General features: G+C 47.0%; 1 protein-coding gene across 1 annotated transcript; it reads left to right on the top strand.

Moving 5' to 3' along the window:
- Window positions 1-18204: 18204 nt before the first annotated feature.
- Window positions 18205-25406, top strand: LOC121318979 (acyl-coenzyme A thioesterase 2, mitochondrial-like). The gene is made up of 11 exons (XM_041256218.1): window positions 18205-18262; window positions 18436-18645; window positions 20009-20126; window positions 20271-20446; window positions 20558-20625; window positions 23241-23357; window positions 23700-23819; window positions 23972-24054; window positions 24305-24398; window positions 24994-25074; window positions 25401-25406. Exons 1-11 carry the CDS (start codon window positions 18205-18207, stop codon window positions 25404-25406), a joined length of 1131 nt encoding a protein of 376 aa, XP_041112152.1.
- The last annotated feature ends 1426 nt before the right edge of the window (window positions 25407-26832 follow it).

Below are 26832 nucleotides of genomic sequence, written 5' to 3'. Positions count from 1 at the left end.
TTTCTTGATCTGCAGCAGGTTCCACAGGCAGCTGAGGTGATCCAGTCGCTCACTTATTTTCTTGATCTGCAGCAGGTTCCACAGGCAGCTGAGGTGATCCAGTCGCTCACTTGTTTTCTTGATCTGCAGCAGGTTCCACAGGCAGCTGAGGTGATCCAGTCGCTCACTTGTTTTCTCAGACTGCTTAGCCTCTGCTGTTACATCAGCTAGGGATCGACTCTTCTGGCGATCCCTCAGGGTCAAGTGCCTGCTTACAGTCCGAAATGCTTTTGGGTTTTTGATAGTCTCACAGGTTTTGAGCAGAGGTATGCTTGCCACAGATTGTATCTCTTCATCTTTGTTGCAGTGCTGATAGATTATACCATGCATTGATTTGCAATCTTGTGTGCATTCATGACAATCTAAGTTATCAAGTTATCTAAGTTAAACAGTATGCAAATCTATCTGCTTCAAACGCTTTGGTATGAAGAACCCATCTTGAGAGACTTGGTCACTAACTGCAGTTGCCACTGTTGCTACATATCTCTGTGCATCTTGCTAAGCAATACTGTTGCCAAATCTATCCCGGAGTGTGATGGTTTCCTTATTCCTAGTTGTTTTTAGTATACAGAGTGCAGTGCCTACTTGCTTAGGTGCTGGGATTCCTCAAACAGCTGCACAGATATCTTGAGCAAGATTAAAAACCTGTTCATGCTGTTTGAGTGTAGAGATTGTTGCTCACACGTTCAGATGCAGCTACATGCATTAATATTGCTGAATATCCCTGCCCTGTTAATCTCTGCAGTGAACCAACTTCGATGCCATGCTGACAAATGGGGAATTTTGCACAATCTGTATCAAGTCGTGGCTCTTTCTGCACACTGAAATGTTGTCTCATTTTTTTAATGTTCATATTATATATATATATATATATATATATATATATATATATATATATATATATATATATATATATATATATACACACACACACACACACACACACACACACACACACACACACACACACACACACACACACACTGAACACACACACACACACACACACACACACACACAAACACACACACACACACACACACACACACACACTACCGGTCAAAAGTTTTAGAACACCTCCATTTTTCCCGTTTTTATTGAAATTTACGCAGTTTAATGTCTCAATGTATTCTGAAATTAAAGCATAGAACAAATAAACAATTGGAGGTAAAAAATAAATAATGTAATCGTTTTGTTTAACAAAATTTAATCTAAATTTTTGACTCATCAAAGTAGCCACCTTTTGTAGCTATAACAGCCGAACACACTTGTGGCATTCTTTCTTCAATGGAAATCAAATATTGTTCGGAAAGTTCTTCCCAACACTGTTGCAGAAGTTCCCACAAATGTGTTGCACTTGTAGGTTGCTTTGCTTTCACCCTTCTGTCCAGATCATCCCGAACCAGCTCGATGGGGTTTAAGTCTGGAGACTGTGCTGGCCATTCTATGATTTGAAGCCTACTGTCTTGTTCTTTTCTTCTAAGGTAGTTCTGACATAGCCTGGAGGTATGTTTTGGGTCATTATTTTGCTGTAGGATGAACCCCTGACCAACTAGGCGTATACCAGAGGGTATTGCATGGCGCTGCAAAATGTTGTGGTAGCCGTTTTGGTTCAGGGTGCCACTCACTCTGTGCAAATCGCCGACTCTGGATCCAGCAAAAGAGCCCCAGACCATCACGCTTCCTCCTCCATGTTTGACAGTTGGTGTCACACACCAAGGAACCTTCCTTTCGCCTACTCGACGGCGTACAAAAACCCTGCGTGATGATCCGAAGATTTCAAATTTTGATTCATCGGTCCATAAAAAAGACCTTCTTCCAGTATTCAGTAGTCCACTGGCTGTGCTTCATGGCCCAGGCAAGCCTCTTTTTCTTATTTTGTCATCTTAGCAATGGCTTTCTTACTGCCACTCGACCTGTCAAACCTGCAGCTTGAAGTCTTCTCTTCACAGTTGAAACTGAGACTTGCTTACTTCGACCAGTGTTAAGCTGTGCTTGAAGCTGTGGTCCTGTGAGCCGCCTATCACACAAGCTGTTGACTCTCAGAAACTTGTCTTCTGATTCTGTTGTGGCTTTGGGTCTGCCAGACCTCTTGCTGTCAGAGTTTCCTCCAGTTTCCAAGTGCCCTTTTATGGTGTAGGAAACTGTACTCACTGACACCTTGGCTTTCTTTACAATTTCTCTAAAGGAAAGACCTACACTTTTAAGGGTTATAATGGTCTGTCTGTCTTCCTTTGTTAACTGCCTTTTTCTCACCATTATGATAGCAATATACTACTTCCTGCAGTACGATACTGTCCAAATAATGCTTAAGAGGGTGTAGTAACACAGTTTGTTCCAACACTGCTTTTATACAGACAGAGGGTTTGTAAGTAATCAACAAAAGTTGGGACACCTGTAGGAATTGTTAGCATCAACTTTCAAGGCTTAATTTACTTCCATTGCTGCAGAACAGCTGTAAGTTGTTAACCCATTACTTGTTCCCTGAAAAAGACCTTTTGAGTGTACAAAACATTAGGAACACCTGGGAACACCTGCTCTTTCCATGAAATAGACTGATGAGGTGATTCCAGGTGAAAGCTATGATCCCTTATTGATGTAACCTGTTAAATCCACTTCAATCAGTGTAGATGAAGGGGAGACAGGTTAAAGAAGGATTTTTAAGCCTTGACACAAATGAGACATGGATTGTGTATGTGTGCCATTCAGAGGGTAAATGGGCAAGACAAAAGATTTAAGTGCCTTTGAATGGTGTATGGTAGTAAGTGCCAGGCGCGCTGGTTTGAGTGTGTCAAGAACTGCAACGCTGCTGGGTTTTTCACGCTCAACAGTTTCCCGTGTGTATCAAGGATGGTTCACCACCCAAAGAACATCCAGCCAATGGCAGGCCAGTGGTGAAAACGGCTCATTGATGAAAGAAGCTAAAGGAGGCTGACAGGAATTGTGCAGCACAACAGACGGGCTACAGTTAGTCAACTGACAGTCCAGTACAACATTGGTGCTGAAACACCCATAAAAGAATGCACAACTCATCGTACCTTGACACGAATGGGGTATGGCAGCCAACGACCTAACAGAGTTCCACTTCTTTCAGCAAAACACAAGAAACTGCGGTTGCAGAGGGCTAAGGAACAAAAACACTGGACACTGGAGGATTGGAAAAACATTGCCTGGTCTGAAGAATCCCTGTTCCTGCTGTTTCACACTGATGGGAGGACTAGGGTATGGAGAAAACCACATGAGTACATGCATCCATCATGCCGCGTGTCAACATTGCAGGCTGGTGGTGTGATGGTGTGGGGTGTGTTTTCATGGCACACATTGGGCCCCTTGATAAAAGTGGAGCAACATTTGAATGCCACAGGATATTTGAACATCATTGCCAATCAGGTGCATCCCTTCATGGCAGCAGTGTATCCATCTGCTAATGGATTTTTTCAGCAGGATAATGCCCTGTGCCATAAGGCTAGGATTGTCCAGGAATGGTTCCACGAACATGACAGTGAATTCAGCTTACTGCAGTGGCCTGCCCAGCCACCAGATCTCAATCCAATTGAGCATCTGTGGGATGAGATGGAACAAGCTATTCAGAGTAGAGATCCACTACCAGCCAACCTGACACAACTGTGGGAAGCATTGGAGTCAACACGTAGGGACACCTTGCGGTACGCCTACTTTGATGACATCAGCGTTGGAGTATAAGGTTCGATCGGCCGGAAGAGACACCTTCTGAGACTCCCGTTATCAAGATTAGGCTCTCTTACTACAAACTCAGTCAGACAGTATATATATATATATATATATATATATATATATATATATATATATATATATATACACACACACATATATATACATAAATACAGATATGCATTTTTAGTTGGATGATTAATGTTTTTAAATGTAACAGATGCAATATTTCTTGTATAGGAAAGTGTCTGTGAGAAAATGTTAATAAAGTTACAGTGGCTCTGAAAACTATTCATCAATTTGGACTTTTCCGCATTTTACTGTGTTACAACATGGAATCAAAATTGATTTAATTTGGAGTTTTTGCTACTGATCAACACAAAAAAGTCCATAATGTCAAAGTGAAAAATAAAATCTACAAATTGTTCTAAATTAATTACAAGTACAAAACAGAGTGAGTTGAGTCACTAATGAGTCAATATTCGGTAGAGGCACCTTTGGCAGCAATTACAGCCATGAGTCTATTTGGATAAGTCTCTACCAGCTTTGCACATCTGGACACTGCAATTTTTGCCCATTCTTCTTTGCAAAATTGCTCAAGCTCCGTCAAGTTGGATGGGGACCTTTGGAAAGGGGAACCACTCCAGGACATTGACCTTTTTGTTTTTAAGCCACTCCAGTGTGGCTTTGGCTGTACGCTTGGGGTCATTGTCCTGCTGGAAGATGAATCTTCTCCCAAGTCTCAGGATTTCTCTGTACTTTGCTGCATCCATTTTGTCCTCTATCTTCATAAGCTTTCCATCTCCATAGCATGATGCTGCCACCACCATGCTTCATGGTGTTCTCAGAATGATGTGCAGTGTTAGGCTTGCGCCACACATAGTGCTTAGCGCTGAGGCCAAAAAGCTCTATTTTGGTCTCATCAGACCATAGAATCTTCTTCTACTTGGTCTCAGAGTCTCCCACATGCCTTCTGGCAAACTAGCCGAGATTTGATTGAGTTTTTTTCAACAATGGCTTTCTTTTTGCCACTCTCCCATAAAGGCCAGTTTTATGAAGCACTCAGGCTAATGTTGCCGTATGCAGTGTCTCCCAGCTCAGCCGTGGAAGACTGTAATTCCTTTAGAGTTGCCATAGGCCTCTTGGTGGCCTCCCTGACTAGTGCCCTTCTTGCCCTGATACTCAGTTTTTGAGGACAGCCTGTTCTAGACAGATTCACAGTTGTGCCATATTCTCTCCATTTCTTAATAATGGACTTTACTGTGCTCCGGGGGATATTCAATGCCCTGGAAATGTTCTTATATCCTACCCCTGATTGGTGCCCTTGAAGAACCTTATTCCGGATTTGCTTTGAATGTTCCTTCGTCTTCATGATGTAGTTTTTGTTAGGAAAAGTACTAACCAACTGTGGGACCTCCCAGAGACAGGTGTATTTAACCTGAAATCATGTGAAACACTTTCATTGCACACAGGTGGACTCCATTCAACTAATTATGTGACTTCTAAAGACAATTGGTTGCACCAGAGCTTATTTAGGTGTGTCACAGCAAAGGGGGTGAATACTTATGCAATCAATTCTTTTCTGTTTTATATTTGTAATTAATTTAGAACAATTTGTAGATTTTATTTTTCACTTCAACATTATGGACTTTTTTTGTTTTGATCAGTGGCAAAAACTCCTAATTAAATCCATTTTGATTCCATGTTGTAACACAATAAAATGTGGAAAAGACCAAGGGGTGAATACTTTTGAGAGCCACTGTATGTCATTTAATAACCCTTGTGTAAAACTGTTCATGTTTAAATAATGTATATGTTGTTAAACTTAATACATTTGAAAATGATCAAACACATGTGACTGGAGATTTTCTATACAGAATACTGCCAAATGATTTTCTAGGATGAAGGGCATTCTAACACCGTGGATGTGGTGGGAAAGTTTTGAAATGTTGTATTAATCTTTACATCAACTCAAAAGGTATGTAAAATGATACCCCCCTGTCGAACAAAACCAAGGCTGCAAAACAGAGGTCAGCCTCTTGAAGCTTGTCTTATATGAAGTGCGAACGAAAAGACTGCCGTGTCAGCATCGAGTCACAGAAAAATGTAACTGCCTATATCCATTCATTTGAATCAGTTACTCTTTTAAACTGGGCAGTTTAAAAGGCGTTTATGTGGGATTTGACAGTATTGCTTACTGACTGTAATAGGAGAGGCACACAGGGCTGGACTTGGCGGCTTCTCTTATCCATGAGGGAAATCATGTGGTGGGAGCTGCAGACAGACAGTTTGTGGCTCAGTGTGATGTGTGGGAGCGCGAAGCAGACGCTTGCTGCTGGAGATTCCAAACGACTGAAAACAGAGGGGGAAGGTACAGATACAGTAATGCTCATTTTATTTATAAGCCAATATTTCCGATAAAGCAGTCCTCTTGATTCTATCAGAGTAGGGTTTATCACAGGGTGCCTGAATTTGCCGCTCTCATGCAGCCATTTTAAGCACTTTTCTTTGGAGCATGTTACTGAGTGTGTGTGTGTGTGTGTGTGTGTGTGTGTGTGTGTGAGTGTGTGTGTGTGTGTGAGTGTGAGTGTGTCGTGTGTGTCTGTGTGTGTGTGTGTGTGTGTGTGTGTGTGTGTGTGTGTGTGTGTGTGTGTGTGTGTGTGTGTGTGTGTGTGTGTGTGTGTGTGTGTGTGTGTGTGTGTGTGTGTGTGTGTGTGTGTGTGTGTGTGTGTGTGTGTGTGTGTGTGTGTGTGTGTGTGTGTGTGTGTGTGTGTGTGTGTGTGTGTGTGTGTGTGTGTGTGTGTGTGTGTGTGTGTGTGTGTGTGAGTGTGTGTGAGTGTCTGTGTGTGTGCGTGTGTGTGTTTTTGTATTCACTTTTTGATTTACTTTATTTGGAGCATGTTATATAAGTATTTATAAAATGGGTCTTTTAAATATGCTATTCTGATTGGTCAAAACAGGTCACATGGGGGTGTTTTTTTTTAAAGTCAGAAAAATAACAACATATGAATCCAAATTAACATGTATTTATACTAAAGTAATACAAAAATGACTACAAAAATACAGTATAATCGTAAATCTCGAAAAACTACTCACTTCTAAATGTTTTGTAGTCATTTTTGTATTACTTTAGTATAAATATATGTTAATTTGGATTAATATGTTGTTATTTTTCTGACTTTACGTGAACGAAAAGACACACATTTGCCCGTTTTCCCATTGGAAATAGTGATATTTTGAAATATCACTGTCCTGGTCACAAAAGCAAAGTCTGTGGGGAATAATAGCCATTTTCTATACTTTTGAGGCATAAGCAATTAGGAAATAACACTTACTACCCAGGAACAAAAAAAAAAGAAATTGTTACACGGTGTAATCTTGCGCAACACTGTCAACCGCCAGTCTTGTGAGGTTTGTTTTGATGTGCAGTTAAATACGGCAAGACGTGGCAAAGAAGGGCTCCGTGACTGTCCAGCTGCACTTCCTCAGACAACAATAACAATGAATCAAACGCCATGGTGCTCGAAATCGCTTGCTGCAGCGCCACCTACTGTTCAGAAAGGGCCTGTACATCGTCAAGGCTGCAGTTTCAATGGCAGTGTTCAATTTAACAGCTAGAAATAGTGCTATTTGTTTTTAATGTATTCAATGTTTACTAAAAAATTATAATATTTTTGAATTAATACAAATCTCCCCAACTTTTTTGTTAACTAAAACATATTTCTGTGTTTTGTATTTATTTATTTATTATGATTTAGTTAGTTGACTCATTTAATAAGCGCAATAAGGCACTTCAGGGTGTGGGATATACTCTAATATCTGTTTTGTTCCTTTAATAATGACAAACAGGGTATAGGTTTATAGCCTTTATTAACAAACGTAAACTAGCTAATCAGATACAACTCAGGATTACCATACCGAGCTCAGCTCCCAGGTTAGTAACATATCCCTGTACGTCATTTCCTCTCTGCCTATCGGGAACTGCAGTCCTTGTTATTAACACATAACAACACATCTTCCCCCCTTTAAAAGAAACTACTTTTCTTTATAAATAGGAAGTTTTAAACAGAACACATTTGTTTCATTTTTTCCTTTCTACTCTGTCTACCCCATCCTCAACGTATCTCTGTTTACACAAACATACTTTTTTACTTTTTTTTTTTTTTTTACAGTCTGTCAAGTTGTTGTCTAACCACAGTCCCTATGCTATTGCAATTTAACAAGTTTCAATAAGTCTCTCACGTGGCTTTACAGTTCTTCGTGGTCTGCTATATATCTCCGCTGGTGTACTGGGTACAGCTGTCAGACCAAAGTCAGTTTGATTCAAGGAACTGTGATCAACCTGTTCACTGATGGTGGCTTTTGACTATTCTGGAGTGTTTTTTTGATGAGTATCAGCCTCTTGGTTTGAAGTTTGATAACGAAGATCCACACGATTTCTCCTCAGAGCTGTTCCATGCTCTGTCTGGATCTCATAAGAGCGAGGTGCGATTTCTTGCTGCACGCATCCTTGCTGTGTCCAGGTTCCTGTGGAGTAGTCTCTGAGTCGTACTTGATCTCCAGGCCTCAGGTTGGGTAGCTGTTTTGCACTCTTGTCATATTGCTGTTTTTGTTTCTTGTTTTGTTGCTCTTTAGCGTGTTTGACTTTGTGTGCTCCCTTAGGTGTCAGCAGGCAGGTCTTTGTGCATTGGAAGGTTGGTGCGTATGCGTTGTTCCATCAACATCTGGGCTGGTGACAGGCCGTTCTGCAGTGGCGCACTCCTGTATATCATGAGACTTCTCTGGAAGTCCTCCTTTCCATCATATGCCTTTTTCATCAGACCTTTGACGATTTTGACTGAGCTCTCCGCCAGACCGTTGGAACGTGGGTAGTTCGGGCTCGAGGTTGTGTGTTTGTTCCTTGGCGAAGGAAGTGAACTCACTGCTCGAGAACTGAGGGCCATTGTCGGAAAACAGTTCAACAGGGACCCCATGTCTCGCGAAGACTGTCTTCAGGTAAGAGATGACTGCTTTACTAGATGTTGATTGCAGTGTCGCCACTTCCAGCTAGTTAGATCAGTGACTACAATGTGACTTTTTTCATTACAGTCAAATAGGTCAACTCCAACTTTGAAGTAGGGTCTGTCGGGCACAGGATGAGACATAAGTGGCTCTGCTTGCTGTTTGGGTCTGTAGGTGACAGACACATGAAGCTGTGGTCTGGCTGATATCTTGGTTCATTCCCGGCCAGTACATAACTTCTTGTGCTCTGCGTTTGCATTTTTCTTCACCTAAATGTCCTTCATGTATCTTTTGTAGCATTTCCTTGCGTAGTGCTGTCAGGATCACAAACCTGTTTCCCTTGAAGACGATGTCATTCACGACGGAGAGTTCTTCTCTGCACGTCCAATAGTTCTGGATTCTCCTTGTACAGTCATTCTTCTGTGCAGGCCATCCTTTCAGTATTCTCTCTTTGAGCTCTTTCATTGTCTCATCTGATTCTGTCTCTTGTCTGATCTGCTCAGTTCTCATGGCAGACACAGGAAGTGATGTCACAGTTATGTCGACATAAGCTTGTATTTCTGCACTTTTCTTGTGATCTGCGCTTTCTTCCTTGTCTACAGCTCGAAAGAGTGTCAGCCACAAACATGAATTTTCCCGGTGTGTATATCATCTTCACATCATACTTTTGCAGTCTGATCAACATGCGCTGTATCCTCATAGGACAATCGTTCAATGATTTGGCCATGATGGACACCAGCGGCTTATGGTCAGTTTCTACTTCAAAGGCTTGTCCGTAGACGTACTGGTGGAACCTTTCGCATGCATATGTGCTGGCTAGGAGTTCCTTCTCTGTTTGAGCATATCTGGATTCTGCGCTCATTAAGGCTCTCGACGCATAGGCAACAGGTTGCCAGGTCTCTTCGTGCTGTTGGAGTAGCACTGCACCTAGGCTGTACTGTGATGCGTCTGCCGAAATCCTGGTGCTCCTCTCTGGGTCATAGAACTTAAGCACCGGCTCCTCCATTATTGTCTTTTTCAGGTTTTTGAAGCATTCTTCCTGCTGATGGGACCACATCCACTCAGTTTTCTGCTCGAGAAGACACCTGAGTGATGCTGACTGCGTTGACAGTTGGGGTATGAACTTTGCCAGGTATGTCACCATCCCTAGAAACCGTCTAACGTCATCCTTGTTCTGGGGACGTTCCATGTTCTCGATGGCTGATGTTTTCCTTGGGTCTGGCTTTACTCCTGCCTCGGAGAGGACATCTCCCACGAAGGTAAGTGTTTTCACGCCAAACTCACATTTCTGTGTCAAGTCTAGTACTTGTCTCACTCGTGTGTCACGTTCTTCTCGCGTGGACGCCCATATGATGATGTCATCCATCATGGTCTCTACCCCTGGTATATGTGTTTGAAGGTTAGCATGCAGCCTCCTTTGACTGGCACATTTTCTCCGGTATAGCCAGTCACTTTCACTTTCACAGGGTGAATTTTGCTCTTTGTTTTTAGTGTCTTGTAGTCATCAGTGGATAATAGGTTTACCTGGGCTCCAGTATCAAGCTTGAATGGTATTATAGTCTCATTTACAGTCAATGGCACAATCCATTCAGCTTTATAATCATCGCAACTCTGCACAGAATCAACAAAGAATTCTTCTGGCTCTTCATTGACTGTGTGGACCTTTTTCTTTGCAGCCTCAGCTCTGCAGCATTTTGAGAAAGGGTTCCTTTTCCCGCAGTTGTTATATGATTTGCCGAATGCTGGACATGACTTGGGTTTGTGACTGCCTGCGCATCTGCCACATTTGTTCTCTGGTATTTTCTCTCTTGCTTGCTTTTGTTTTGTAGACCGTTTTGTGTGCTGCTCCTCTCTCTTTAATGCATGCACGGCTGTCTCATCCCTGCACAGCTCCTTAGCTTGTGTACAGGTGGTCTCTGCTGCTCTACACATGTTCACTGTCTTTTCCAGTGTCAAATCTTGCTCACGTAGTAATCTTTCCCTAAGTCCATTATCAGGTATTCCACAGACTATTCTGTCTTTGATGAGAGAGTCTTTTAAATTTCCAAAATCACATGTTTTACTCAGTGTGTGTAGCTCAGCTAAATACTGATCAAAACTTATTCCCTGTTTCTGATCACAGGAGAAAAACTTGTATCTCTCAAACGTGATGTTCTGGCTTGGTACGAAGTCCTCCTCAAACTTAGCCATGAGCACATTCAAAGTTAAATTTGCCTTGTCAAGTTGAAAGCTATTATAAATGTCCAAAGCATCTTCCCCTGTGACATGCAGAAAAATGGACGCTTTCAGTTTTTCATCGTTTCCCCCAGCTCCACTTGCAGCTAGATATATATTGAATCTCTGCTTGAAACGTTTCCAGTTATCAGCAAGATTGCCAATCAACTGCATAGGTGTTGGGCTTAACTTATCCATGACGGGAAACACTCCTGGTACAAGAATTTCTCTTACTTGGTTTCATTGCTGATCATTGGCAACAGTATTCTCTCCTGCTGGGGTGAGTTGCTCCTCAGTTTCACTTGCACTGGTATTGCTTGTTGTATCACTCATCTGTGTTAGCTAGCGTTTTCTCTCCACTACTCACGCTTCCCTTTCAGCCTCGTGTAGCAGCTGTTTACTTTCGTTTTCACTCGCAGTGCTTGTGGCATTTTACTGAGTCTTTTCTTTGTTTGCTCCGTCTGTGCTCGCCAACATCCCGCTCTGACACCATGTTATGTTTGTTCCTTTAATAATGACAAACAGGGCGTAGGTTTATAACCTTTATTAACAAACGTAAACTAGCTAATCGGATACAACTCAGGATTACCATACCGAGCTCAGCTCCCAGGTTAGTAACATATCCATGCACGTCATTTCCTCTCTGCCTATCGGGAACTGGAATCCTTGTTATTAACACATAACAACACAATATCCACACCCTATCGTGCCTTATTAAGAACATAAGAACATAAGAAAGTTTACAGACGAGAGGAGGCCATTCGGCCCATCTTGCTCGTTTGGTTGTTAGTAGCTTATTGATCCCAGAATCTCATCAAGCAGCTTCTTGAAGGATCCCAGGGTGTCGGCTTCAACAACATTACTGGGGAGTTGATTCCAGACCCTCACAATTCTCTGTGTAAAAAAGTGCCTCCTATTTTCTGTTCTGAATGCCCCTTTGTCTAATCTCCATTTGTGACCCCTGGTCCTTGTTTCTTTTTTCAGGCTGAAAAAGTCCCTTGGGTCGACACTGTCAATACCTTTTAGAATTTTGAATGCTTGAATTAGGTCGCCACGTAGTCTTCTTTGTTCAAGACTGAACAGATTCAATTCTTTTAGCCTGTCTGCATATGACATGCCTTTTAAGCCCGGAATAATTCTGGTCGCTCTTCTTTGCACTCTTTCTAGAGCAGCAATATCTTTTTTATAGCGAGGTGACCAGAACTGCACACAATATTCAAGATGAGGTCTTACTAGTGCATTGTACAGTTTTAACATTACTTCCCTTGATTTAAATTCAACACTTTTCACAATGTAGCCGAGCATCTTGTTAGTCTTTTTTATAGCTTCCCCACATTGTCTAGACGAAGACATTTCTGAGTCAACAAAAACTCCTAGGTTTTTTTCATAGATTCCTTCTCCAATTTCAGTATTGCAATTATCCATTATCAAGCAAGTTATCCAAAAAAAATTATCCAAAAAATCAAGCAAGTTAGTTAGACACGATCTCCCTTTCCTAAAACCATGTTGACTGTCTCCCAGGACCCTGTTACCATATAGGTAATTTTCCATTTTGGATCTTATTATAGTTTCCATAAGTTTGCAAATAATAGAAGTCAGGCTTACTGGTCTGTAGTTACCTGGTTCAGTTTTGTTTCCCTTTTTGTGGATCAGTATTACGTTTGCAATTTTCCAGTCTGTCGGTACAACCCCTGTGTCAAGAGACTGCTGCATGATCTTGGTTAGCGGTTTGTAAATTACTTCTTTCATTTCTTTGAGTACTACTGGGAGGATCTCATCCGGCCCAGGGGATTTGTTTAAGAGCTCCTAGTCCCTTTAACACTTCTGCCTCAGTTATGCTAAAGTTATTTAAAACTAGATAGGAACTGGATGACATGTGGGGCATGTTGTCAGTATCTTCCTTTGTAAAAACTTGTGAAAAGTAATCATTTAATATATTTGCTATTTTTTTTTCTTCATCTACGATTTTGCCATTTGTATCTCTTAAACATTTAATCTCCTCTTTGAATGTTCTCTTGCTGTTGTAATATTGGAAAAACATTTTGGAACTGGTTTTAGCTCCCTTAGCAATGTTTATTTCTATTTCTCTCTTGACCTTTCTAACTTCCTTTTTGACTTGCGTTTGCAGTTCTGTGTACTCTTTCTGCGTACTTTCTTTTTGGTCCTTTTTTAATGCTCTGTAAAGTGCCTTTTTTCGCTGAATATTTTTTTTAATTGATCTATTAAACCATTTTGGCAATTTAGTTTTACATTTAGATTTGTCTACTTTAGGGATGTAATTGTTTTGCGCCTCTAGTACTACATTTTTGAAGAACAACCATCCTTCTTCTGTGGGTGTTTTCTCTATTTTACTCCAATCTACTTCTGTTAGTCTCTGTTTCATACCTTCATAGTTTGCTTTTCTAAAATTGTAAACCTTAGCTTTAGTCATTACTTTGGGGGTTTTAAAAAGCACTTCAGATGAGACCATGTTGTGGTCTGAGTTTGCCAGTGGTTCTCTGACCTCTGTTTTAGTTATTCTGTCTTCGTTATTTGAAAAGACTAAATCAAGGCATGCCTCCCCTCTAGTCGGTGCCTTGACAAATTGTGTTAGGAAGCAGTCATTTGTCATTTCCACCATTTCTATTTCATCCTTCGTGCTACCCACCGGGTTTTCCCATTTTATTTGGGGGAAGTTGAAATCCCCCATTAGTATGGCTTCTCCTTTGCTACACGCATTTCTAATGTCATTGTATAACAGATTATTTTGCTCACCGTCTGAATCTGGCGGTCTATAGCATGCTCCTATTATTATGCCCTTTGAATTTTTGTCTGTTATTCTGACCCATATTGATTCGGCTTTATTTTCTTTGTCCAGGTTTAACACCTGGGCTTCAAGACTGTTTCTTATGTATAGCGCTACCCCTCCTCCTCTTCTGTCCTGCCTGTCTTTCCTATACAGTGTATACCCACAAATATTATATTCGTCCCCATCCCTCTCAGACAACCAAGTTTCTGTAACACCTATCACATCATAGTTACTTGTTAGTGCAGTAGCTTCAAGTTCTAGAATTTTGTTTCTGATACTTCTAGCATTTAGATAAATACATTTAATGGTTGTCTTACCTGAGTTGTTGTTCTTGTTTTGATGTGGTCTCCCTTCTGTTTTTTTGTTGATTTCTCCCCCCTTCCTTTCTAGTTTAAATGCTTCTGAACCTGCTCGAGGATCTTTTCTCCGAGTAGACTGGTTCCCTTGTTATTTAAGTGCAGTCCGTCCCGTCTATACAGATAGTCCTCGTTGTAGAATGTGGTCCAGTGATCAAGATAGGTGAAGCCTTCCCGTGTGCACCACGTCTTCAGCCATGCGTTTTGATTAATTATTTCCAGCTGTCCATATGGTCCTTTGCAAGGTGCGGGTAGTATACCAGAAAATACCACAGTTTTGGTTTTCTCTTTTAATTTCCTTCCTAGCTCTCTGAATTTGTTTTGCAGGGATTTTGGTCTGTCTCTTCCAATGTTGTTTGTACCGATGTGGACGACTACTATCGGGTCGTCTCCTGTTCGTTCTAGGAGCCTGTCCACGTTCTCAGTGATGTGCTTGACCGAGGCTCCCGGAAGGCAGCACACTGTTGTAGTAAGGGGGTCTGTGGCAGGCGCTGATTGATCGTTAATCAACCTAATCAACTAATCAACCCCAGCCACCTGAACATAATAAACCCAGGCAGGCAGGGGAAGTTAACCCCATCCCTGCCAATTTAAAAGGGCAGAGCTTTGCTCTGCCACACACCTCCCCCCATGTACAACGTACACCGGCCGCAATCGGCCAACCTCCCCCCTTCCCCCCCCCCCCCCCCACCCTCCTCCCCCCAAGAGTCCAATTATGTCCCTTGGGTGGGCTGTTATGGTGGGTGGTGGTGGGCGGGGTTGATGTCGGAGCCCCCAAGCCTTCTTTGGTTGAGGGGGCCCCGAATGTCCAAGGTAGCATGGCGACGGCGGCCCGGCTCCCTCTGGTGGCGGAGGCGGCGACGGCGGCCCGGCTCCCTCTGGTGGCGGAGGCGGCGACGGCGGCCCGGCTCCCTCTGGTGGCGGAGGCGGCGACGGCGGACCGGCTCCCTCTGGTGGCGGAGGCGGCGACGGCGGACCGGCTCCCTCTGGTGGCGGAGGCGGCGACGGCGGACCGGCTCCCTCTGGTGGCGGAGGCGGCCCGGCTCCCTCTGGTGGCGGAGGCGGCGGCGGCGGCCCGGCTCCCTCTGGTGGCGGAGGCGGCGGCGGCGGCCCGGCTCCCTCTGGTGGCGGAGGCGGCGGCGGCGGCCCGGCTCCCTCTGGTGGCGGAGGCGGCGGCCCGGCTCCCTCTGGTGGCGGAGGCGGCGGCGGCGGCCCGGCTCCCTCTGGTGGCGGAGGCGGCGGCGGCGGCCCGGCTCCCTCTGGTGGCGGAGGCGGCGGCCCGGCTCCCTCTGGTGGCGGAGGCGGGTGGCGGAGGCGGAGGCGGCCCGGCTCCCTCTGGGGCGGAGGAGGCCCGGCTCCCTCTGGTGGCGGAGGCGGCGATCCTCCTCCCTCTCTGGCTCTGGGAGCGACGGCAGCTCCTCACTCCTCTCTGGCTCTGGGAGTGACGGAGGCTCCTCCTCCCTCTCTGGCTCTGGGAGCGACGGCAGCTCCTCACCCCTCTCTGGCTCTGGGAGCGACGGCAGATCCTCCTCCCTCTCTGGCTCTGGGAGCGACGGCAGCTCCTCCTCCCCTCTCTGGCTCTGGGAGCGACAGCAGATCCTCCTCCCTCTCTGGCTCTGGGAGCGACGGCAGATCCTCCTCCCTCTCTGGCTCTGGGAGTGACGGAGGCTCCTCCTCCCTCTCTGGCTCTGGGAGCGACGGCAGCTCCTCACCCCTCTCTGGCTCTGGGAGCGACGGCAGCCCCTCACCCCTCTCTGGCTCTGGGAGCGACGGCAGATCCTCCTCCCTCTCTGGCTCTGGGAGCGACGGCAGCTCCTCACCCCTCTCTGGCTCTGGGAGCGACGGCAGCTCCTCACCCCTCTCTGGCTCTGGGAGCGACGGCAGCCCCTCACCCCTCTCTGGCTCTGGGAGCGACGGCAGATCCTCCTCCCTCTCTGGCTCTGGGAGCGACGGCAGCTCCTCACCCCTCTCTGGCTCTGGGGCGACGGGAGGCTCCTCACCCCTCTCTGGCTCTGGGGACGACGGAGGCTCCTCACCCCTCTCTGGCTCTCGGGAAGGCAGCTCACCCCTCTCTGGCTCTCGGGAAGGCGGCTCACCCCTCTTTATTGGAGTGACCGGGGCATCTCCCATGTCTACCGCCAGGTAATTAACCACCATGAGAGCAACCTCTGGGAAGGACGCTGGGTGGTGTTGTTCCTCCCACTGTTCCCACCTCTCCCCATCTCGACGCCACAGCGTGTTGATAACTATGGGGAGATCGTGGACGAGGTCTGCCTCAGGGTGCATCAACCAGTCCCAGATCTCCTGGGACGGTGGTGAAGGTGGTGGTGCTGGAGGTAGTGGGGTGGCCCCTGATGCCCGGGGTGAATACTGCACCTCTTCCTGGGCCTGGTTGTACGGGCATCCTGCCCAGTTGTGGCCGTCCTCCTCACACCGGCCACACCAGTTTGCCGGTGGCACATCTGGGCAGGACCGCCAACGATGGTCCTCCTTCCCGCACCAGGAACACCAGGGGAAGAGGCTGGCCGGGTCCTCCAGCGGTGGCTGCAGCAGCTTACATTTCTTCAGCTGCTGCTTGTCCTGCCTTTTCCACTGTCTGCTCTTCTTTCCCATTTTTTTTTTTTTTTCAAAAAAAAAAAATAAATAAATACTGCTCTGAGCCTCTAGGTGGCGCTATCCCACTTCTGACACCAAATGTGGCAGGCTGGCGAGTGGATAGAGGCCCAGAGACAGACTGCAGTTCAAAAAAAAAAACTATTTTATTATAAATAAACAAAAATAAAGTGCACAAGGGCAAAATAACAGATACTCAAACACAAATAAAGCAAAAACAAAACTCACAAAAATAAAGTTTCCAGGCTGGGCAATGCCTTCACAGGATTTAGAAAATTCAAAAAAACCACAAAACAAACACCAACCTGCTTCCTCAGCTCCCTTCTCCCAAATGAGAAGCTGAGGCCTCCTTTTATATCAGGTGGCTGGGCGCTGATTGATCGTTAATCAACCTAATCAACTAATCAACCCCAGCCACCTGAACATAATAAACCCAGGCAGGCAGGGGAAGTTAACCCCATCCCTGCCAATTTAAAAAGGCAGAGCTTTGCTCTGCCACAGGGTCCAAACTGCGAATTGAACTTGCTGTGTTTCTCAATATGGAGTCCCCAACAATCATGACCTCCCTTCTTTTTGCTGTCTGGTCACCACTGTCAATAGGGTCCTGGATGTTGTTCCTTTCATTCTCTTGTTGTTGGTTCTGCTCATCAAAATTCTGAAGTGACTCAAATTTGTTGGTTGTTTTGATTTCTGGTTGTTGTGTTTGACAAAGTTTCTTTTTTTCCCTGCTTCTGCCTATCTGAACCCAGCTGTTCTGACCTTCTATCTCCCTGGTGGCTTTCAGTCTGTTAGGGGTGATGCAGACTTCCATGAATTGTGGGTGCGCCAGTTCCTCAAGATCCTGTTGCTGTCTCACTTCTTCCAGCTCCATTTCTAGCATAATTACTAGTTTATGCAAATCCTGGATCGCACGGCACTTTACGCACACTTGGTTTAGCTCCGCTGGGTTTTCTCGGATTTCCCACATCAAGCAGGTGTCACAGATTACTGGCTTGAAGACCATGTTGAGGTTTTTTTTTTTTTTTTGAAGTTTAGTTTCTTCTGCAGCCGTCAGCCTGCTTCCTTACTGCTTCGAAACTGCTCTGTACTTTTCCACTCCTGTACTTCTCCCACTCGCTGTCGCTTCCACTCGCTGTCGCTGGGAAGACTGCCTCGTTTAACTGCGTTGTTCTGCTGTGCTGTTGGCTCCTCCCCTCGCCCGTGTCTCAGAACGGCGCTGAATTTGAATCAGCTGCTCCGAGTTTCAGCTTGTTTGTTATCAGAAAAACACACGCGGCTGTTTGACTTTGAGCTGCTGCTGTGTTTCCCCAATGTCCTCTGTTTTCTGATTAAAGCAATTCAAGATGCAATTTCTCCTTTCTGCTTCGAAACTGCTCTGTACTTTTCCACGCCTGTACTTCTCCCACTCGCTGTCGCTTCCACTCGCTGTCGCTGGGAAGACTGTCCCCTGTGCTGTGGAGTGCGTCGATGTTCTGCAGAGACTCAATCCGACTCAATAGGATGATGCTACTCGCAGACTCTCCAGCTAAGAGGAGAATTTACCAGCAGAGCATTATGATGAGTAAGACCTCACTGTGCTTCTATACTGAGCTTCAGGATGGGTTCATACAGTCTTCACTGCATCGTGTGTGTGGGGGATATTGCATCATGGCATATAGTCCAAGGACTAAACCACTGCAGGTCTGAGACTCACAGACTCTCTTACTGACCGCTCTCCTATCTCCTCTCGTTCAGGTTCAGCTCGAGAGAGGAGCAAGAAGCGCCCCACCCCCCTGCTCAGAGCCACGCCCACCCGCGCCCTCGTTGACGAGCCGATTGAAATAGCGGTCCTGCACCTGCCTCCCAACCGACCAATCACACTGCGGGCCAGCCTGCTCAGTGAGAGAAATGACTTGTGGGAGTCGTATTCACACTATGTTAGCGACGAGCACGGGGCTGTGAGGGGTGAGTACAGCATTGACAGGCTGTGCTGGGGGTGGAGAGCAGTGTTTCTGTGCTGGGAGGGGTATGCTGGGGGTGGAGAGCAGTGTTTCTGTGCTGGGAGGGGTGTGCTGGGGGTGGAGAGCAGTGTTTCTGTGCTGGGAGGGGTGTGTGCTGGGGGTGGAGAGCAGTGTTTCTGTGCTGGGAGGGGGTGTGTGCTGGGGGTGGAGAGCAGTGTTTCTGTGCTGGGAGGGGTGTGCTGGGGGTGGAGAGCAGTGTTTCTGTGCTGGGAGGGGTGTGTGCTGGGGGTGGAGAGCAGTGTTTCTGTGCTGGGAGGGGTGTGTGCTGGGGGTGGAGAGCAGTGTTTCTGTGCTGGGAGGGGTGTGTGCTGGGGGTGGAGAGCAGTGTTTCTGTGCTGGGAGGGGTGTGTGCTGGGGGTGGAGAGCAGTGTTTCTGTGCTGGGAGGGGTGTGTGCTGGGGGTGGAGAGCAGTGTTTCTGTGCTGGGAGGGGTGTGTGCTGGGGGTGGAGAGCAGTGTTTCTGTGCTGGGAGGGGTATGCTGGGGGTGGAGAGCAGTGTTTCTGTGCTGGGAGGGGTGTGTGCTGGGGGTGGAGAGCAGTGTTTCTGTGCTGGGAGGGGTGTGTGCTGGGGGTGGAGAGCAGTGTTTCTGTGCTGGGAGGGGTGTGCTGGGGGTGGAGAGCAGTGTTTCTGTGCTGGGAGGGGTGTGCTGGGGGTGGAGAGCAGTGTTTCTGTGCTGGGAGGGGGGTGTGCTGGGGGTGGAGAGCAGTGTTTCTGTGCTGGGAGGGGTGTGTGCTGGGGGTGGAGAGCAGTGTTTCTGTGCTGGGAGGGGTGTGTGCTGGGGGTGGAGAGCAGTGTTTCTGTGCTGGGAGGGGTGTGCTGGGGGTGGAGAGCAGTGTTTCTGTGCTGGGAGGGGTGTGTGCTGGGGGTGGAGAGCAGTGTTTCTGTGCTGGGAGGGGGGTGTGCTGGGGGTGGAGAGCAGTGTTTCTGTGCTGGGAGGGGTATGCTGGGGGTGGAGAGCAGTGTTTCTGTGCTGGGAGGGGTGTGTGCTGGGGGTGGAGAGCAGTGTTTCTGTGCTGGGAGGGGTGTGTGCTGGGGGTGGAGAGCAGTGTTTCTGTGCTGGGAGGGGTGTGCTGGGGGTGGAGAGCAGTGTTTCTGTGCTGGGAGGGGTGTGCTGGGGGTGGAGAGCAGTGTTTCTGTGCTGGGAGGGGTGTGCTGGGGGTGGAGAGCAGTGTTTCTGTGCTGGGAGGGGTGTGTGCTGGGGGTGGAGAGCAGCGTTTCTGTGCAGGGAGGGTATTCAAGTGCTGCACTGAGGGGCTGTGTTTCTGTGTTTCTGTGCTGGGACGGGTAATCCTGTTTACTCTTTGCAGTGTCCTGGGATGAATCCCACGGCGGCTCCTACACTGGCTGTGAGCCCATGGGCCTCTTCTGGAGCCTGCATACTGCACCCGGGAGCAGAGAGGGGCTCAGGAAAGAGGGGCTGACAGCGTGTGTGTACAGCCTGGTCAATAAGCATTGCAGTGTGTGTATAGAGAGAGAGCTGCATTGTGAAAGGGGAGCACTGTGCTGCTGTGTTTATAAAAGGACCCTGCTCGTAGACCTGGTTGCTGTACAGTGTGTTTGTGCCCCCAGGCTGCGGAAGAGAAACGTTGAGACCCCCTTCCTCGTGGAGCTCTCTGTGCTGGAGGATCACGTGGCTGACAGGTTCGGGGAGCAGGCAGTGCTGGCCGCAGTGTCTCTGGAGAGCTGGTACTTGGCACCGGGGGTGCGGCAGAGGGGAGTGGTGGGCACCCTGTTCCTGCCCCTGGGTGAGTGGCAAATTTACAACAGAACAAATCACAAGAACAGAGAGAAGACATCGATATTCCTGGGCCTCTGTGTGTTAATGGATTACACCCCACAGCCCTGCCCCTCCCCAGGAACCCATCGCTCTACCACAAGTACTCACGGCTTCACTGCCCGGGTGCCTCGTGTGCATTACTGCTCTGTGTGATATTGAAGTGTGTTGGTTGAGGAGGGGGTGTGTTTGCTCTGTGTGATATTGAAGTGCTGGTTGAGGATATTGAAGTGTGCTGGTTGAGGAGGGGGTGTGTTTGCTCTGTGTGATATTGAAGTGTGCTGGTTGAGGAGGGGGTGTGTTTGCTCTGTGTGATATTGAAGTGTGCTGGTTGAGGAGGGGGTGTGTTTGCTCTGTGTGATATTGAAGTGTGCTGGTTGAGGAGGGGGTGTGTTTGCTCTGTGTGATATTGAAGTGTGCTGGTTGAGGAGGGGGTGTGTTTGCTCTGTGTGATATTGAAGTGTGCTGGTTGAGGAGGGGGTGTGTTTGCTCTGTGTGATATTGAAGTGTGCTGGTTGAGGAGGGGGTGTGTTTGCTCTGTGTGATATTAAGGAGGGGGTGTGCTTGGTTGATATTGGTGTGGGGGTGTGTTTGCTCTGTGTGATATTGAAGTGTGCTGGTGATGAGGAGGGGGTGTGTTTGCTCTGTGTGATATTGAAGTGTGCTGGTTGAGGAGGGGGTGTGTTTGCTCTGTGTGAAGTGAAGTGTGCTGGTTGAGGAGGGGGTGTGCTCTTGCTCTGTGTGATATTGAAGTGTGCTGGTTGAGGAGGGGGTGTGTTTGCTCTGTGTGATATTGAAGTGTGCTGAGGAGGAGGGGGGGTGTGTTTGCTCTGTGTGATATTGAAGTGTGCTGGTTGAGGAGGGGGTGTGTTTGCTCTGTGTGATATTGAAGTGCGCTGGTTGAGGAGGGGGGTTGTGTTTGCTCTGTGTGATATTGAAGTGTGCTGGTTGAGGAGGGGGTGTGTTTGCTCTGTGTGATATTGAAGTGTGCTGGTTGAGGAGGGGGTGTGTTTGCTCTGTGTGATATTGAAGTGTGCTGGTTGAGGAGGGGGTGTGTTTGCTCTGTGTGATATTGAAGTGTGCTGGTTGAGGAGGGGGTGTGTTTGCTCTGTGTGATATTGAAGTGTGCTGGTTGAGGAGGGGGTGTGTTTGCTCTGTGTGATATTGAAGTGCTGCTGGTTGAGGAGGGGGTGTGTTTGCTCTGTGTGATATTGAAGTGCGCTGGTTGAGGAGGGGGTGTGTTTGCTCTGTGTGATATTGAAGTGTGCTGGTTGAGGAGGGGGTGGTGTGTTGCTCTGTGTGATATTGAAGTGTGCTGGTGATTGAGGAGGAGGGGGTGTTTGCTCTGTGTGATATTGAAGTGTGCTGGTTGAGGAGGGGGTGTGTTTGCTCTGTGTGATATTGAAGTGTGCTGGTTGAGGAGGGGGTGTGTTTGCTCTGTGTGATATTGAAGTGTGCTGGTTGAGGAGGGGGTGTGTTTGCTCTGTGTGATATTGAAGTGTGCTGGTTGAGGAGGGGGTGTGTTTGCTCTGTGTGATATTGAAGTGTGCTGGTTGAGGAGGGGGTGTGTTTGCTCTGTGTGATATTGAAGTGTGCTGGTTGAGGAGGGGGTGTGTTTGCTCTGTGTGATATTGAAGTGTGCTGGTTGAGGAGGGGGTGTGTTTGCTCTGTGTGATATTGAAGTGCTGGTTGAGGAGGGGGTGTGTTTGCTCTCTGTGTGATATTGAAGTGTGCTGGTTGAGGAGGGGGTGTGTTTGCTCTGTGTGATATTGAAGTGAGGAGGGGGTGTGTTTGCTCTGTGTGATATTAAAGTGTGCTGGTTGAGGAGGGGGTGTGCTTGCTCTGTGTGATATTGAAGTGTGCTGGTTGAGGAGGGGGTGTGTTTGCTCTGTGTGATATTGAAGTGTGCTGGTTGAGGAGGGGGTGTGTTTGCTCTGTGTGATATTGAAGTGTGCTGGTTGAGGAGGGGGTGTGTTTGCTCTGTGTGATATTGAAGTGTGCTGGTTGAGGGGGGGTGTGTTTGCTCTGTGTGATATTGAAGTGTGCTGGTTGAGGAGGGGGTGTGTTTGCTCTGTGTGATATTGAAGTGTGCTGGTTGAGGAGGGGGTGTGTTTGCTCTGTGTGATATTGAAGTGTGCTGGTTGAGGAGGGGGTGTGTTTGCTCTGTGTGATATTGAAGTGTGCTGGTTGAGGAGGGGGTGTGTTTTGCTCTGTGTGATATTGAAGTGTGCTGGTTGAGGAGGGGGTGTGTTTGCTCTGTGTGATATTGAAGTGTGCTGGTTGAGGAGGGGGGGGTGTGTTTGCTCTGTGTGATATTGAAGTGTGCTGGTTGAGGAGGGGGTGTGTTTGCTCTGTGTGATATTGAAGTGTGCTGGTTGAGGAGGGGGTGTGTTTGCTCTGTGTGATATTGAAGTGTGCTGGTTGAGGAGGGGGTGTGTTTGCTCTGTGTGATATTGAAGTGTGTTGGTTGAGGAGGGGGTGTGTTTGCTCTGTGTGATATTGAAGTGTGCTGGTTGAGGAGGGGGTGTGTTTGCTCTGTGTGATATTGAAGTGTGTTGGTTGAGGAGGGGGTGTGTTTGCTCTGTGTGATATTGAAGTGTGCTGGTTGAGGAGGGGGTGTGTTTGCTCTGTGTGATATTGAAGTGTGTCGGTTGAGGAGGGGGTGTGTTTGCTCTTTCAGATGGTAGTTCAGTGTTTATCTTGAAGCTCTCTCTCAGGTGTGGGCCCCTTCCCCACGGTGGGGGATGGGGGGAGGGCTGGTGTAGTACCACGCTGCTCTCCTGGCCTCTCGCGGCTACGCCTCGCTGGCGCTGGTGTACATCTATCACAGGGACCTGCCGGGGCCGCCCGACGAGTACAACATGGGGCAGGACTACTATCAGGTACAGGGAGAAGCAGTCTGGGCAGAAAGTGCCAGGCAGTGTGAGCTCCAAGCCCTTCACTTCACTCATCTTCATTTGTATATCCCTGTGTGGAAACACAATGTAGGGGCCTTGAATCTCCAGATTGGCTTCAGTGTGCTCCTCTCTCTCTCAATATCCTAGTTTCTGTTCTCTCTGTGCTCCTCTCTCTCTCTCTCTCTCTCTGCATACACTAGTATCTATTCTCTCTGTGCTCCTCTCTACATAGATTAATATCTGTTCTCTTTGTGCTCCCCTCTCTCTCTCTCTCTCTCTCTCTCTGCATACACTACTATTGGGTTCTCTCTGTGCTTCTCTCTCCAGACTGCCTTCAGTGTGCTCCAGTCTCACCCGCAGGTCTGTGCTGACAGAGTTGGGATCCTCGGTATCTCCTTCGGCTCCGTTCTCGCTCTCAAAATGGCGTCAGAGTTTCCCAAAATCACAGTAAGAGAACTCCCTGCTTTGGCCTCCCTCCCTCCTTCTCTCCCTGAGCCACTAATGTAGCTGCATTGCTTCCCTCCCTCCGAGTCACTAATGTAGCTGCATTGCTTCCCTCCCTCCATGCTGCTGACGTGGTTTGTGGTTTGTCTCCACAGCTGCGGTGTGTTATCGGGGTAAACGGACCCAGCTGCATACAGTTCTCATCACTGAAGGGAAGCATGATGGAACAGCTTGAAATGTAAGCTACAGTGTGTAATTTAAATCTAGGAAGTTGGGTGTTTTAGTGCAAAAGTCCTGATGCAGTAACCTCAGTCAAGATGGAAGAAGTGAAGCGTGTGTGGGGTTGCAGTATGTTCACACTACCGTCCAGGATCCTGCAGTCAATTAGACCCAATATGCTTTTACACAGTCCTGGTTTTCTATTGTTAGAATAGCTCTTGATATAGAACTGCAGTCCCTGATTGACGGCTGCTGTTTTTTCTTTGCAGGCATAGAGATGAGTGGGTGTACGACGAGCACGGCAATGTGAGCTTCAAGAACACAACAACACCGAGCCTTGTCCCCGCAGAGCGCAAACTGAAGGTACGTCAGGGAGATATTACAGGATACAGGGCAAGTCAAAGACCGGTAGGGTTTGAAGGGGAAAGGAGGGCAGTGAGGGAGGGATTTGGAGAGAGGGTGCAGTGTGGTGTGTTGGAGGAACTGGGAGAGAGGCTGGGTGGTATAGTGGGTGGAGCTGAGAGACTGAGAGGCTGTGGTGTAGTGGGTGGAGCTGAGAGACTGAGAGGCTGTGTGGTCTAGTGGGTGGAGCTGAGAGACTGAGAGGCTGTGTGGTCTAGTGGGTGGAGCTGAGAGGGGGTGTGATCTAGTGGGTGGAGCTGAGAGACTAAGAGGCTGTGGTGTAGTGGGTGGAGCTGAGAAACTGAGAGGCTGTGTAGTCTAGTGGGTGGAGCTGAGAGACTCAGAGGCTGTGTGGTCTAGTGGGTGGAGCTGAGAGACTGAGAGGCTGTGTGGTCTAGTGGGTGGAGCTGAGAGACTGAGAGGCTGTGTGGTGTAGTGGGTGGAGCTGAGAGACTGAGAGGCTGTGTAGTCTAGTGGGTGGAGCTGAGAGACTCAGAGGCTGTGTGGTCTAGTGGGTAAAGCTTTCTGTCGTTGCCGAGTTGGTGTGTCTCTGCAGGTGGAGAGGATCAGGTGCCCGATGATGCTGGTGGTGGGGGAGGATGACCAGTGCAATGCTTCTGTGGAGAGCGCTGATGTGGTGAGAGAAGTGTTCTCTAGTTGTTATGTGGTGAGAATTGTCTCTAATTGTGATGAGGTGAGAGTTCTCTAATGATGAGGTGAGAAGTGTTCTCTAGTTGTTATGTGGTGAGAATTGTCTCTAATTGTGATGAGGTGAGAGTTCTCTAATGATGAGGTGAGAAGTGTTCTCTAGTTGTTATGTGGTGAGAATTGTCTCTAATTGTGATGAGGTGAGTTCTCTAATGATGAGGTGAGAAGTGTTCTCTAGTTGTTATGTGGTGAGAATTGTCTCTAATTGTGATGAGGTGAGAGTTCTCTAATGATGAGGTGAGAATTGTTCTCTAGTTGTGATGGTGAGGCATCTAATTAGGTGAAATAAGTTGTTTCTAGTTGTGATGAGGTAAAAGAAATTGACTCTAATTGTGATGAGGTGAGAGAAATTGACTCTAATTGTGATGAGGTGAGAGACGTTCTCCAATTGTGATGAGGTGAGAGATGTTCTCTTATTGTGATGAGGTGAGAGACGTTCTCTAATGATGAGGTGAGAAGTCTTCTCTAGTTGTGATGAGGTGAGAGACATTTTCTCTAGTGATGAGGTGAGAAGTTTTCTCTAATTGTGATGAGGTGAGAAGTTGTCTCTAATTGTGATGAGGTGAGAGACGTTCTCTAATTGTAATGAGTAATCAGAGGCTGGGGGGACAGGGGCACTACTATAGCTGACAAAGTGCACACAGGCCTGTACCCTGTAGAACAGCGGTCCTCAGAGTGGTGCCCGTGAAGCCAGGTCATCGTGCCCGTGAGGCCAGGTCATCGTGCCCGTGAAGCCAGGCCATTGTGCCCATGAAGCCAGGTCATCGTGCCCGCGAAGCCAGGCCATTGTGCCCGTGTAGCCAGGCCATCGTGCCCGCGGCAGTTGTTCTTAGATTATGGGTCCTGAACACATTTCTGGCGGGTTGTAGAGTGGGAAAACAAATAAAACTTTAAACATGTTTTCCAGCAAAAGCGTCACAGCAGTCTGTTGACAGTGCTGCTCGCTTATGCTGTGCTTGTATGTACACCGCAATACGATCAACCAACTGAATATCTGTATTTTCTCTGCGGTAGCCCAATCACAAGTTAGCTGGGTGGAACATAAACTGTGTCTGTTTCACTTGCAGGCACTGACAGTAAGTTTAACCAATAGGAGAGTCAAATATCTGCCAAGTTAAATGCAGCTGTCCAATCATAAGCAAGCAGAGGCCATTCACTGTATTCTGCATGAAAATTGAAGGCGAATGAGTAGCCAATGGGAAAGTGAAAGATCTGACAGCTGTCCAATCATTCGTGAGCAGAGACAGGGTGTTAATATGTTAGTAAGCACTACATTTTGCCAACTTATTAAGAAAAATAATATATTTCAGTATTTAGAATTTAATTTTCTCTCTATGTATTTTATAATTTCACCAGACAAGGGAAACATGTAGTTGATTTATTTACGAATCCACTTTCTCTGAATAATTGTACTGCAGATGAGTGAACTTTAAAACAGAGTAGTGTGGACAAATCTGCCAAATTGAAACAATGCGAGATGATAGCTATCCTCTTTTATTTTAGTTTACTCATGGTTATCTGTGTAAACATGCTATTTAAAAATATTTGCATTGGTATTTTATATAAATTATTTCAATAATAAGCGCACCACGCACAATTACTGCTGTCTGAGAGAATGGGCCTTATCAGAGTGAGTCTCACTCGCTTCTTGCGTTATATATATATATATATATATATATATATATAT

The sequence above is a fragment of the Polyodon spathula genome, chromosome 7, assembly GCF_017654505.1.
Source record: "Polyodon spathula isolate WHYD16114869_AA chromosome 7, ASM1765450v1, whole genome shotgun sequence".
NCBI lineage: Eukaryota > Metazoa > Chordata > Actinopteri > Acipenseriformes > Polyodontidae > Polyodon > Polyodon spathula.
Note: the sequence above shows the minus strand (reverse complement) of the source record. Positions and strands in the feature narration are given on the sequence as shown.